The 15,627-nt window shown below is 38.5% G+C and overlaps 1 protein-coding gene across 4 annotated transcripts in view; it reads right to left on the reverse strand.

Moving 5' to 3' along the window:
• The window catches only part of rptor (regulatory associated protein of MTOR, complex 1), a 435,324-nt gene that overhangs the window by 387,469 nt on the left and 32,228 nt on the right, over nucleotides 1-15,627 (reverse strand). For all 4 annotated transcript variants that reach the window (XM_030142949.1, XM_030142930.1, XM_030142940.1 and 1 more), the window contains exons 3-4: nucleotides 8,716-8,818; nucleotides 3,110-3,192 (exon numbers count right to left, since the gene is read on the reverse strand). In XM_030142949.1, coding sequence (XP_029998809.1) covers nucleotides 3,110-3,192; nucleotides 8,716-8,818 — 186 coding nt within the window. The remainder of the gene's footprint in view (nucleotides 1-3,109; nucleotides 3,193-8,715; nucleotides 8,819-15,627) is intronic.

Raw genomic sequence — 15,627 nt, forward strand, 5'->3', positions numbered from 1 at the left:
ACAATTTTCTCAAAACCTTTGGAATTTCAACATCAACTTTGCATTTGGCAATTCTATTGGTAAGATCAGAGTTTCTATCAGTAGAGACTCCAATCGGAGTTTCTACCAGTTATTCCAGCTATTAAATGTTTGGTAGGATCAGAGTTTCTACCAGTAGAGACTCCGATCGGAGTTTCTACTGGCAGGATCGGAGTTTCTACCAGTAGAGACTCTGATCGGAGTTTCTACTGGTAGAGACAACGATCGGAGTCTCTACTGGTAGATCCTACCAGATCGCAGTCTCTACCCTGACATATACATGACTTAACAATGTCAGTGTCAATGTCTTTACTGCTTTGTTTATACAACATACTGGGGATGTCCCGATCCCATCAACAGATATTTAAAGAGGAAACACGTTTTGGAGGATTCAGACGCACCTCAGTAAGGTAATTAGCTCCCGTGCTATTAACGAGCCTATTACTGTAAGTGTGTGTGGGAAGGATCATGACAGTTTAAGAATAATGATTTTATTTTGTCTGACAATTTCATGATAAAATTTATGTACCACTAGGAAGAGTATGGGAGCCAGAAAAAGCAGACATGTACTCCCCAACAAGTGACTGCTCTGACCGAGTCAATTCTGAACATGAAAAAGTATTTTAATGCTGCTTGTAACATTTGTTGAATATTGAATTAAATATCTGTTTAATACTCTTGTTATGCATTCTAATTGTTGTGCACCAAATGTTCTTCTTAAAGGAAAGAAAATGAATTTTATTGCTGCGATAAATATAAAAAAGAGCTATTAGGGGTTTTTTTTACAGTTTATAATCTGACTAGTCGTTACAGAAGTTGATGACTAGTGAAACTACTGAAATAGTCATTATTTGCAGCCCTACTGTCCACCTATCACACTTATGGGTGTAAGAAAATAACGCTTCTGCAATATATCGTGATATTTCATTTCACAATACTGTATCGATATTAAAAAGTACAGTATCGATATTTTTAGGTCTTTATTCAAATGCAGATATTGTGGAGGTTCATTTTTCTTTTTTGTTTTTCTTTTTGGTTTATATTTTTTATTATTATTTAACTCTTTTATTAAATAATGTTAGTTTCTTTGTTGGGATCGCACAAAAATAATGTTATGATGTTGGTTATGAACTAATATGAACATTTGCACAGGATCTTAAACTGTAATGTCTGTAAAACATCATTTAAGTTTTAACAGAGGAAAATTTTGTGATATTGCATTAGATCCTGTTCTGATAAAAAAAAAAATAAAAAATGTGTTTAGTATTTGTGCATATTTCTGGTGTAAGTCAATCCTTCAAGGAAATAATCATTTAAAAAAAAAAGAAACAAACAAAAAATTGCCCTTTTAACAGTATCATGATATATCATACTGTGATCCTAGTATTGTGATTTGCATTGTATCGGCAGATTCTTGCCGATACACAGCCCTAATCCTACGTGGTCCAGACCTCATCCTTTTTCCTCCAGCACTGTCTGAGGTTCTGATACTTGGAGGTGATGGGAGGAAAAGGATGGAAGCGAACCCAGAGGTCCAGGGGACAATCACAGATAGTTCACTCACAGTTAGTGGCCAAGGAAAGCTAATACTGCTGCTGCCAAGAATACGCATGTACACACAGGAATGTACACACAAAGTAGGGCTGGGTATCATGCCTACTTTCCTTAATCAATTTGATTTCGATTCATAAGGTTCTGAATCGATTAATTGTGATTCGATTCGATTCGATTCAGTATTAACTGATTGATTCAGATTCATTTAGTGACACCAAAGTACAATTTTGAGTTGTAACTTGATTATTTGACTACTGCAGCCATGCAACACAGAATCAATATTGATATTAGAAAGGAAATAAATCTGACATTTCAGCAGTAAACAGAAGAATCTGCTCTGAAATAATGAACAGGACACAAACATGTCCATGTTTCTACATTGGCTCACATTGGACTTCTGTCTCATCTTTATTCTATTTTATACCTGCTGCTTCCAGCCTTACAGCACATTACTTTCACCCTAGGGCATCGACACCAATTTGGCACCCGTGAAACAGACTCATGTTGGGCCCTTGGTACAAGAAACTCATTGGAGGGGGAGGGTGGGCGAAGCTTCGTGATTTCCACTTTACTATTCCTCTAACTCCGCACTCAGCCACAGGCGATCCGAGTTAATAGTTCTAGAACGACTGGCTTTCGCGACCCGCCTCCGCCGGCCAGTTACTCCGCACTGTGGGTACGAGCTTGAGGCCGGGAGGACCTCCCCCACCCTTCCTCCACGTTCCTCCCAAACCAGAATCGTCGTGAGCACGACCAAGACGCCCCATCTCTGCGAGGGGCTCACGAGACGGAGCTGGCCATGCTTCCGCGTCGGCGGTTTCCGGGTCATTTACTTGCGGTCCTGCTCTGAAAATTCGATCTCATCCACCATTAATCGATTACGCAAAATTAAAAGGAAATCGATCCAAAACTGATCAAATCGATTTTTTTTACCTAGCCCTAACACAAAGCTATATTTACAAGAGCATGCGAAGCAACTTCTCTAAAGAACTATGGTTCACTACCAAGACCTTGTCGGCATTTCACTGACATGTTGCGCACAATAAATAAAAAACACCCTCAACATCAAAAATAAACCCATTCACACTTCTAACGTTAAACACAGTAAACACTTCAGCATATATTCATTCTACAACATGCGTCAAACAAGTTCTCATATGCACAAGGACATCAGAGAGAGAAAAAATACAAATCTTTCAAAGGAGTTACATATAGTACTGATATTCAACGCAGATTCTGACTTTGACATGTTTCTATCTTTACTGCATATTAAGTCTGCATTTTGTATATCTAAGCAATTACCATGAGAAGTGGCATTATTATTCCCTCTGATCATGTGCATTCCAGTTGTGTTAGACACACAAATAGCAAACAATTATTTTAGTAGAGCTGCAGAAGTAATTTCCAGAGATTTCTTAAGATGAAAGCATATTTGTGTGGATGTAGTCTGTGTGTAATATGTAGTGTTGTGATTGAAAGAATGTGAAATCATTCTTAGAAGAAAAAGCTGGAGGCTGGGTCACATGAACCCACTCACCCTTGGTTGCCAATTTTCGTATTGCTTCTGTAAGTTGGCCCCGATAGTCTCTAGAGCTTTCTGTGGACTCATCGACAGTGGATCTGCCAAGAAAAATACATGATAAGCACAGAACAATCGCATGTGTCGCACGCAAACCATTGATATTCAATAAGAAGCTCACAAACCATCAATAATCATTTCTTCAAATAATCCACTAGAAAAATGACCCCCAAAAAAACCCCAAATATCAAAGTTTAGAGAAAAATACCCACCTTTTTATCTTTTATGAAATGGTTTTGTAAAATAATTTCAAGGTTTGGAAAAACACAAATAGGCTCTCAGGTTGACATATTGATGAGAGTCGATCAATAAGGCTTGAAGAAGAGCTGAATATAGATTAAAAGCAGATCAAATTGCGCTCACAAGGTACAGAGGGATGTATTGACCAGTTTGCAGGAAATAATTTATGATTTATGCAGGGAAATAATCTACTGCTGTTACAATGAATGCACCCCATTAAAACACACTATCAAAACAAAGAGACTGCAGTCAAGTTAGAATTCAGATTTGTTCAAATTGACCCTAAAAGTTTTAAGAAGAATTACATGAATGATAATGATGTCACGGTGGCGATGGGAAAATATATGCGCGCTATTTTCTTTTTTTTTTTTTTTTATTAGTGATAGTTAACAAGACATTGTGGACAGAAAAACAACAACAGATAAACAAAGGGAAAATCAACCAAAAACAACAATAACAACAGAGTAATGACAAACAACAACGACAACATCATATTATTTTGAAGAAGGGGGTCTGTGGTGGCTACATGCCCCTAACATCAATCTTAATTTCGTTCAGTGTACTGTACATTGTACTGTGCTGTCAAATGACAAAAAAAGCTATTCTGATTCTGATATTACAATGAAAAAGATAATATATGTAAAGAGCAACTAAACAGTATAGCTTAGTTAGGGGCGATAGGGGAAAGGGGAAGAGGGGAGTGTGAATGAAAGTGAGAAAGAGAGAGGGGGGAGTGAGGGGGAAAATAATAATTGTTGTAATAATACAAAAATACATAATAATAATAATAATACTAGTAGTTTAATTTGCTAGTATTATTGTGGCGGCGGCAGCAGCGGAGGCAGTCACAATATAATGAGTTAAATAATTTAATATTTGTAAAAATGTATTTGTATCAGTTACTATCTGTTTAAGTTTATATGAATTAATTTTAATTAGTTTTGGCTATGGGGGAGTAGGGGTGAGCACACAGAGCCCAAGAAGGAGAGGACACCATCAACCCCCTACACAACCTACAGCACCCCCAGCAACACAGTCACAGCCCAGGGACCCCCTGCTCTGCCCTTTTTTTTTTTAATTTTAAGTATAGACCTAGTCCACCCCACAGTTGGACCACTCTCAGACCATTTAGGAGCCAGTATATCTGAGCTATTTTCATGTAAGTAATTGAATAAAATCAACACTTTCTTGTTTTTAAATTCTACAAACCTACAAGATTTATGCCTCATTCCAAATGAAATTCTTTCATTTAATCACAATAATGTATTCACAATCATATTCATTTAAAACAACAACACTAAAACCTCTCCTGGAGCTAAAATACATCCAGCTTCAGCTTGATTTGATGGGCTGTGGACCATCTGGCTTCCTCTTGATCAAAAAGGTCTGAATATTAGAGAAAGATCTCAAGAAGGATTCAATGAGGGCCAGGTCTTGACATAAACAGTGAGGGTAAGTACGTTCCCTGTGGACCAACTCACCTCCATCATTACAATGCAGTCATCGACCATCCTTATTCAAAAAACATCTGAAAAGCTAAATTATGGATTTCATTTGAACTTTGCTCCACATTGAAATCCTGATAATGGAGGTAACTTCTGTTTTTAAGTGGGATTTTTGATGTCAGCATGTTTTTGAGAGTCGTCCTTTTCGGGATGCAGGTGAAGTTTGGATGTTGTAATTCTTTGATGTAGCGAGACGGACTTTTTAAGTAATGATGGGCATTAATTCTATCATTGTGAGACAGACATATTCACCCTTATTCTGATGATGGCGATCCAGACTATGCAGCAATGGTTAGGCCTTCGTTTCTGTTTACACGTGTGAGATGAGCTTACCACAACATTTTACAATTTCCTGTTATGGTGAAATCTGGTGTTGAGTCACACACCAAACTCACTGCAGCCACTGACAGAAATACCTCTATCATTACAAAGTAAGGCAAAGATAAAAGATTAAACACCTAAGTGCATTTTAGGATATCACCTCCTCCTCCCTTTCATATTCCCTTTTCAAAACTAAGCGGCAGGTCTGTAGAATGTCACCATCCTTAAGTGGCTGACACGTTTCAAAAAACTTTCGAAAGTGCGTTTCCACTTTAATGTCCTTCCTTTCTCTCTCCTCAGAGTCGAGGAATCTCAGGGGACTGAGACAAAGGTTCTAAGCTTTCCCATTCGACAGAGATGGTTCTATTGTTTTTGTTCTGCCTCCCATTGTGCAGTTCTGCTTCATCTGTAGCTGACGGAGGCCTCGTGAATCAAGGTCCCTTGGGACAAGAAGATTCCTAACGACGGAGGCGAGTGAACGTTGACAGCAGACCACCATTAACCATTTCAACTGTGAACCTTTTTTCCACACCTTTATAAAAGAGGTTTTCACTATTACACACCTTAACATGGCCTACTTTGAGGATGAGTCAGAAAAGACATCAATGTAAAAGCAAGAGTTTGACGCAATTACTCTTTTTTTCTGCATTTCATTGTTCGCCACCTCTCTTGTATCTGTCTGTGAATGAATAGAGGAGCACTCATAAATGATAGAGGCATTTAAATAGGAATGTACTGTCAGTCAGTGATGTGCTGAAGCACCGCTCCTGGCAGCAGACTGGATGTATACCGTACATTCCGGGCTATAAGCCGCACTTAAGTATAAGTTGCACCCACCAAATTTTAAAAGAAAAAAAATATTTGTACATATATAAGCCGCACCTGACTATAAGCCGCAGGTGTCCATGTTGTAACATGAGATATTTGCACAGAAAGATGGTAAACAGACAGATTATTTAAATATTTCTTTCCATACCTTAACTGCTTTTTTCCAAACAGTGCCTGTAACACGGCAGTAAAATGACAGTAACACGGCTGGTTCAAAAACCCAGAAAAGTCACTGATCTGTATCTTCATCTTCCTTCTGCTCATTGAAACCACTGCAGTCGCCTTCTTCAGTGTCAGAGTTGAACAGCCTCAGAAAGGCTCCGTCACACTCCTTCTATGTCTCTCTTCCGTTGTCTCTCATTGTCACTTCCATTCTGCAGCTCTATTTCCTTCTTGGATGTCCAGATCGATTGCTTTGAACTTAAAAGCTGTATCATATGCATTTCTTTGTGTGTTTTCCATGATGAGGGTTTGAGCATGACACACAAAATGATTGTTCAAAGTTCAGCTTAAAACTTCTCCTCTTCATCACCTCTTCCACCTGTCTGTCTCGCTTTTGCGCTTCCTGCTAGAGCGCCCCCTGGAGGCCGTTAGCTTGTAAAAATCTATACTGGAGCTGCATCGTTGGATAAGCTGCAGGGTTCAAATCGTGACAAAAAAGTAGCGGCTTATAGTCTGAAAAGTACAGTAAACATCAGTCACTTCATTCATTTGAATACTGGGGAAAAAAACAACCTAAAAATGATGACTGAAGTGAGAATCCTACTATATAATACATGTTCTGTGTCCCATCGATGTTGCAGCACAGGAAGGCATTTGTACGGATTTTCCTCACCCTTCACAGGCCTGATCACTGCAAAACTCGCCAAATTAATAGAAACATTACCTGACTATCCACTAGGCACAATTTTATGTCCGTATTCAAATGTTGTGAGGTATGCTGGGTGATTTTAGCCTCTCTCTACCTTGGATTCTTCATCCCCGTTGCCATACTCCATTTTCGGAAGTGTTTATGCTGTCGTTCATGAAATTTCTACTGCTAGCAGATGATGCTACAATGTGAAGGCTGCAGTTCACTACCGCTGTATGAATTTAATTATGCTTGACAGGCCAAACAAATACATGCTCTTCCCTTCATGCCTCACATGTTGGCTCAAATTATTACCTGCACAATGCATGATTAAATGGTAGTTTACAAATGGATAGTGGTGGCAGACAAGTTGTATTTATCATGCTATCATACAATGGCACCACGGGTACAATGCTGCTAGTAGAAATATCAAATTAAAAAAAAAGATGTTAAATGTCTTACAGGACGAAGAAACGGAGAAATCGGACATACAGTGCATCTTCAAACTTTAATCCTCATTCTTGGTTATCATGATAAGAAGATACTATCATATTTATTGATCATTGTATTTGGAGTAAATATTTAAAGTGTATATATATTATAGTTTATATTAAAAACGGTTGATTATGCAAATCTGATTGTGTGTGAGGGGACTAAAAAAAAGTGTATATGAATGGTTTTTATGGATGTTTTGTGTTATTGTAAAAAAATATACAGAGGAAAATGTGTGTTAACAAAGCAAAGGAAGCGGATCTAGTTTGATTATTAGTTTGTAAAAAAGGGGGTGGAGTCAATAAGTTATACTCCTTCCCACTCCTTTTTGAGCGCAAAAAAATTGTATTTATTTATTTGTTCTGACCATGTTGTATGATTCTTTGCTATCTGATGATTCTATGTGCTCGAAATAAACTACTACTACTAATTTGGTGAAAACCCCCTCCTCCCATCTATGTGTTCACGTTATTAAGAAATACATAACATGACAGAACATGTGTGCATGTCATGGTATTAACCCATAACGACCCAGTATGACTTTTGTGTCAGTTCCCAAATTAGTTTTTCTCTCTATTTAGCCTTTCCTAATTGACTGATCAGCATTTATTATAATACTATCCACTGAATTTTGCATGTTTTCCAGTAAAAATAATCTATTTTGCTATATTTAATTCACTGATCATGTAGATATTCAAAAAAGCTCAAGAGTAAATTCAAAGGTTATTTTATAAAACAGAAAAAACTGAATAAAGTCATTTTTTCAGTAAAATATAACATAAACCCAGTGTGTCCATCCACTGTCATTGATCCAACTCCATGGGTTTTACTGGTGAATCAGTGTCATAGAAGATGACGACGTTTGCATAGTAACTACGAAGCCTCAGAATATCCAAATGGGTCTAAACCCCTTCCATGTGTTCACGTTATTAAGAAATACATAACGTGACTGAAAATGAAGATGATCCGACTTCTGTTTCTCTGTTGCCGTAAGGATTATAATTATGCCTTACAAGTACAAAGAGAATATCATTAAGAAAAGCAGTATGTTTTCCTTAAGTGTGAATATAACGTCTTTGTGTACGGTGGGAGCTGATCTGGAAGCAGGAGTTGTACATTTTCCATTTCCCTTCACACTCTTGAAAATAAATGTGTTTATTTGCACATGAACAGATTGCAACATATACGCCATATTTAAGAAGCATCCACCTCCTCACTCTGCGCTCTTCTGATTCTTCTGAAATCTGAGTGTTCTACATGGTGTGTGTGTGTGTGTGTGTGTGTGTGTGTGTGTGTGTGTGTGTGTGTGTGTGTGTGTGTTCACTCACCTATCCAACATTCTAATCTGGCACAGGGGGACGTCTTGACCACATCAGGAGGGTCCACTCCAACATTGAGACACAGCACCAGCGCTACACTCACCGTCTTCATCTGCCAGACACAGAACACAACATTAATAATAATAATAATAATAATAATAACTTTATTTATATAGCACCTTTAAAAACTGAGTTTGCAAAGTGGTTTGACAGACAAAGCAAAAGTGCAAAACAGCAGAATAAAAACATAGCAAACAACACAATAAAAAAGATGAATCCGTGTATGAATCCATTCATTCGTTTTTCAATTTAAAACCAAAAATCATTCATTTCAAAACCAGAATGAAAAACAGATAACTGCTTGTTTTTCCATTTCCCAATTTTGTCCTCAAATGAAAAATGGAAAAAAACGGATAACGACCGTTTCATCCGATTTTGTCATTTTCAATATAGTTAAGTTGTCTGACCCGGAAGTAGTCATTACTAGGGAAAAAATAAACAAACGGAATCATGGCCAGACTGGAGGAATATTTTGCTATAATTAAGCAGCTGTTTGAAGCGTGTTGCATTCACACAAAAAAATAAATTCGGCTCTGTTTTTCTGAATTAACACGAAAATTATCTCGTTAATTCAGAAAAACAGCCGAATTTCTTTGTTTGTGCAAATGCAATACATTTCTGTACCTATCAAACAGCTGCTTAATTATAGCAAAATATTCCTCCAGTCCGGCCATGATTCCGTTTGTTTATTTTTTCCCTAGTAAAGACTACTTCTGGGTCAGACACCTTAACTATATTGAAAATAGCAAAATTGGATGAAACGGTCGTTATCCGCTTTTTCCATTTAAAAAAAATAAATCACTAATAAAATATATGGTGTGTTGACAGACAATCCCAATCCATAAAAGACATGACAAACTGTGATTGTGAAACTGCACCACTGTGGTTCTGTTTATCTGTCAAATGTTCATTGTGGTCGGTTTCAGATGCTGCAGCTCTTTCATAATTCATAATTTGAGTTCTCGTTTGTTCAGTATTAATTGTCAGCCTTGTAAATCACAGCTGGACTGACTGTACATATCCTGACCTAGGAAAATAAAATTCTCACTTTGTGCAGTAATCTACACCTGGATTTACTGCCTCCGTCCATATTAATATACATTATATAGACTAAATGTCCTCTAAAATTAACATTTATTCACAAATTAGTAAAGCAAATTATTACATGGTCAATCACAAATTAATTTTAGCAAAACAAAAAATGTCTGGGGTTGCCAGAAATTTGTGCTGTTAAAATGGGGTCGCGAGCCAAAAAAGGTTGGGAACCACTGCAATAAAATATAGAACTGAGCAAAAAACAACTGAACAAAAATCATGTTATGGACAGAATGTACATCCAGTTGATCATTGTTCACTAGAGGACAGACAGGAACACAAACAATGAAAGCAAAAGCCATCAGATTGTGTGTAATTGCACAATCCTGCCTTGTAGGTGAGAGCAGTAGCACCTAGTGACCTTTCAGAGGTGATGTTAGATGTTTCATTCCTCTGACGAACATGTACTACTACTATCTAAGTCGTCTTTATGCTGTTTGACGTGTGACACAATGGCAAGGGATGTCCAGTTGGTTGTGTCCACTGCTGCTCTGGGGGCCGTCTCTAGGGTCACTCCTCTGGTTTTGAGGTCCTTCTCAATAGTCAGTCTCCACGTAACGTTTGGCCTCCCCCGTTCCTCCTCCCCTGGGGTGTCCGTCAAAGGGCTATTTTTGGAAGTGAACTAGGTGGCATGCAGTAGACATGTCCCAGCCATCTCCAGCGCTGATGGACATGTTAGGTGTGTATAAATTGGGTCATGACACTTCCCAGCCTCAAGTCGTTTTCAGAGAGTTGTTGTGAAGGTAATTAAGGCCCTCTGCCTTCCTGCTGACCCAGTAAAGGTCAGTGTGCTAGTGGGACCCAGCAGGACAACAATCGACATGTACATGGATCCGCCTGCACACACCAAGGCACACGGAGCATCACAGCGCTGCCTTCATTTTCCTCTGACCTGTCACCTGTCGCCCTTTTCCAATCTGGACACTGGGAAAAGATCTGCAGGTTTTCTGCTTGATTAAAGCACTATATGCACACAATATCTGGAGCTTACAGTTCAGTAGCTCTTCTAGTAAGGCTCAGCAGAAAGTCAGCTGTAAGGTTAGAGTAGAGAATGAAATTAAGGAACAGAATTCCAAGTGCTTTAACTGGTTTATTCCTTTCCTATAGTCAATGTAATAAAATAACTAATGCTGTTCAATTTTGACAGCCCTAATAAGAACTAAAAAGTCTCAAATAATTCCAACTTAACAACACAATAAACCAAACTTTTTTTTTCCATGTAGGCCTATTGCCATTTTGACAGTTGTTGACAAACGAACCTATATTTCAGTCCATTTATGTGAGGTCCAGTATTTACACTAATCTCCTTAAAGGTGTGGGAGACTTTCGTCACCAATTTTTCATCAGATCTGTCAAACCTCAGTCATATCCTCAGTATCATGAATCTTTAAGTCTTTCTGTGATTACTCACCTAAATCTCTTCCCTCACGGTGAACAATTTCAAAGTGTACTCCACCATAAACAAATCATTTGTTTATAAACAGAGCCAGTAGGTCACTCGGGCATCTTCAGAGTTTTGTCACAACGTGCATTGTGGGAAGCAAAGGTTCGCACAGCCGCCTGGCAGCTGCAGTGGCAGTGCAATCACATGATATTATATGGATGAAACAAACAACGCAGAAACAGCTGAAATGTGGAAACAGCTAGAGGGAAGCGGAGTGCCGCCTGGCAGCAGCAGCTGCAACAAACACGACGCGGAAACGGCTGGAGCTCCACTTCCCTTCAGCTGTTTCTGCATCGTGTTTGTTGCAGCTATATAATATCACATGGTTACACTGACACTGCAGCTGCTGCAGCCAGGCAGCTGCGCATACCTCCACTTCCCACAATGCACGTGACAACAAAACTCCGTAAATGCCTGAGTGACCTACCAGCTCTGTTTGTAAACAAATGATTTGTTTACGGTGAAGTACACTTCGAAATTGTTCACCGTGAGGGAAGAGATTCAGGTGAGTAATCACAGAAAGACTTATGGATTCATGATACTGAGGATATGACTGAGGTTTGACAGATCTGATGAAAAATTGGTGACGAAACTCTCCCGCAGCTTTAAATGATGCTTCCTAACCCCCATCACATTTACGGCAGTTTTTAGTAACTGTCACTGTCCCTTTTAAAATAATTTCCAAATTTAAAATTACAACATCCATATTACAAACGCCAAGTGGCCACTGTGTATGTGTGTGTGTGTATGTGTATGTGTGTGTGTGTGTGTGTGTGTGTCTGCTTTATAATCGGAATCAGATTCAGAATCAGCTTTACTGGCCAAGTATGTGAACACACACAAGGAATTTGGCTTCAGTTTTTCTTTGCTCATGACATACAATTTCAACATAACCCCAAACACACTTAAACATAGAACTAATCTAAACGAGATAACTGAAACTATAACTGATAAACTGGACAGATCCAGCCTTTGCCTTTTGCAGAACTTAGGTATTTTGGGTCAAGGATCAGAGTGGTGAAAACAGTTCATTGATACGACCAGTACTGTTGGAGTTATTAGTTGTTTTTTAAAATACAATGGGCTTACAGGCGGCCTGCAGAGGAGTCCATTCACAGCCGCAAACGGGGGGGCTGGATTCGGATCAACGGAACCACCGGGACACAATGGGAGAACCTGGTCCGGCTGTGATCACACACTAATAAGGTTGGTCTGGTTCTTACTGTGGCCCGGTTCCACTCCACCGGTCCCTGATCAGACCGGCCCATTAACGCCCCCCTCCGGACCGCCCCCCCTCACTGTAACACGGTGACAGACCGTTCTGCACAGACTCCGATCAGACGGACCGGAGTTCAGTGGGTCCAGACACAGGACGGCAGTGAGTCATAATAAACCATCATGTTCAGTCCTGTGTAAAAGTCTCTGGTCCACGTCCATGTCAATACTAAACTAAATGAGGTCCATTCTATTGGTTCCTAATCTGTGTGTTACACCAGTAAACTTAGCCCAGCTCCACATTTTATTAACTCTACTGCTTCTAGAACCTGTGGATTCCAAACACACTAGTGAATAAATAAGTCCCATTAACTCAGTTTTGGACCAGTACCTGGCCTGCTATCTTGTTGCTTAGTGATCCAAAATTTGTATTTATTTTTCACTTTGTTGGTTGATTTAAAAGAGGCATTGTATATTGATTCACGTTGCTGTAACTGCACCAGAGTTAGCTCAAAGGCTATTTATCATCTGCAGTCCCTAGACAAATGTTAAATTGTCACTCTAAAAGATAGGGGATAGAGGTTATAAACATGCAATTTAAAAAATATATACATTTTAGGGATGTAACGATATGAAAATTTCATATCACAATTATTGTGGTCAAAATTAACACGGTTATCATTATTATTGCGGTATTACTGAAATTGTGTTCAAAATGTTCAGAAAGTACTTATACACGCACTGAAATAATTTAACCGAGTTGTATTAAAAATAAATAAATAAAATAAAATAATAAGCACAATGTACTTTCTGTTGCAGAAACATTCAAATATTAACCCTTAGTGGTCTGAGCTTATTTTGGCCATTTTTCAGTACTTCTGATTTTGCCTTTATATACTATATAAAGAGATGTTTACTGTACCCATGTTTGGTATCTTTTTTTTTTCTATCTCATCAGTCTATTATTTTTTCCACTTTAACCTACTATAAAAAACACAAAAGGACAAAAAACACAAAAAATATAAAATCTGATTTGAAAAATGTATATAATTTATTGCATAAAAAACACAAAGATGTTTAACGAACCTTTTAAAAGACTTTAAAAGTGAATATTGGTTCCAAATAATAGGTATATAAAATCAAAATAGCAATAATTTAAAACTACACTCAAATATTTGACATAAAAGCATAGCTTTCCATAGGGTTTTTCCCCTAAAAGTGCGGTAAGCAAGCACAGTTATCATGATAATTAGAATTTAAACAGTAATACTAACCATCTGCAATTTTACCGCAGTTTATCGTTATACTGATAATTGTTACATCCCTAATACATTTATTATTAAAATATATTAACACTGACAATACAAAACAAGTGCTAAAATACGAAAAAATTACAATTACTTATACATCAGAGATTTTACTTGGACATTTAAAAAAAAAAAATACAACAGACAGAACAAAACAATTCTAATATTGGCAGCTCCAAGTATTGATGTACCACTTTTTTTAAATGCATTTTGAAGTCATTATAAAATGTCAGTTCTCTGATTGCCACTGGAATAGAGTTCCACTCATGAGCAGCTGTAACTGCAAATGAGGCCTGAGCAAATGCACTTTTTCTCTGGAACTATGCAGTCCCCTCTGGATGCACATCTAATACAGTATGAGGAAGATGTTCACTAACTTGTCATCTCTATATAATGCTATACGTCATTTGAATTCGGACATTAGATTGTTAAAACTTTTAGGACAAAGCAGCTTTTGGCACACCAGGACATACAAGTGCCTCCAAAGAAAATCAACTGCCCTTCTGTACTATATAAACCTTGCAAGATCCATCTTTTCCCCTAAACATTCATATGTCAGGGGGATAGAGTTGTGTGTGTTGCCAAGTGTTGAATTGTTCTCTATGATGATATCTCAAGAGGCATTTACAATCGGGCTGAAAGCCAGCAATGGCCTCCCAAGTCCCCACATCTAAAGCTCAGTAAGGCTTTCCAGGCCACAGTGTCAAAGATTTCCACTTCGCTCATCCTTCAAAGAACTGCAGAATTTGCAGTGCACCTCAGCACACAGCTGAGACTGAAAATTCAATGAAGACTAGAGTGGAGTGGAACACAGGACACGGCCCTAATGCTGACATGCTTCACAGTGTATACGATACTGAAAAATGTTTGCACTATAATGTTTCCCATGGTAAAATCTTCTGCATTTTATCCATCCAAGCAGTAAAAAAAAGACTTGATGCAGTTGGGTTCGCTGCTGAAAGAAAACATAACTGCGAGTGCTTTTCTACTATGAATGTTTAAAGCACACATATAAATTCAGTTTTTCAGAGAGCCGCATATACGAGTAATGACAACAGCGGCTCAGTGAAGTATTGATTTATTCTAACAGGACAACAGCTTCAAGCACAGCTCAGTAGTGGTCATAGTAAGCAAGTCTGTGTTTCCACTGTGAAGAGAAGACTTCAGTTGCAGGTTTGATCAGTCCATAACCCCTTCTTCTAGTCTTCAGTAGTCCACTGGTGGTGTTTCATGGCCCAGCCAAGCCTCTTTTTCTTATTCTGAAGTCTCAGCAATGGCTTTCTTGCTGCAACTCCACCCATTAAACCTGAAAACTGCTCAGTCTTCTGTTCCCAGTGTAAACTCAGACTTGCTTCATCCTCCTCTCTCTTCTCTGTGCTTTCAGCTGTTGTCCTGTCAGTCTCCTCTCACTCCAGCTGCTGACTGTCATAAACTTGTCTTCTGATTCTGTTGTGTCTTTGCTTCTTCCAGACCTCTTCCTGTCTGCATTTTCTAGTCCAGTTTCTGAGTGCCTTTGGATGGTGGAGGAAACTGGACTGACTGACACCTGGACTTTCTTGGACATTTCTCTGTAGGACACACCTACATTTTTAAATGTTATGATGCTCTGTCTCTCTTCTATGGTTAATTGCTTTTTCCTCTTTTCCATTTTTACACTAACACACTACTTTCTGCAGTCCAATACTGTTCAAATAATGCTCCAACGGTATGGTACCAAAGTGTGTTCCAGCACTACGTTTATGCAGACACAGGGGGTTGGAAGGAATTCACAAATATTGGGACAACTGGAGGAACTGGTAG

Source organism: Sphaeramia orbicularis, chromosome 1, assembly GCF_902148855.1.
Source record: "Sphaeramia orbicularis chromosome 1, fSphaOr1.1, whole genome shotgun sequence".
In the NCBI taxonomy this organism is placed as follows: Eukaryota; Metazoa; Chordata; class Actinopteri; order Kurtiformes; family Apogonidae; genus Sphaeramia; species Sphaeramia orbicularis.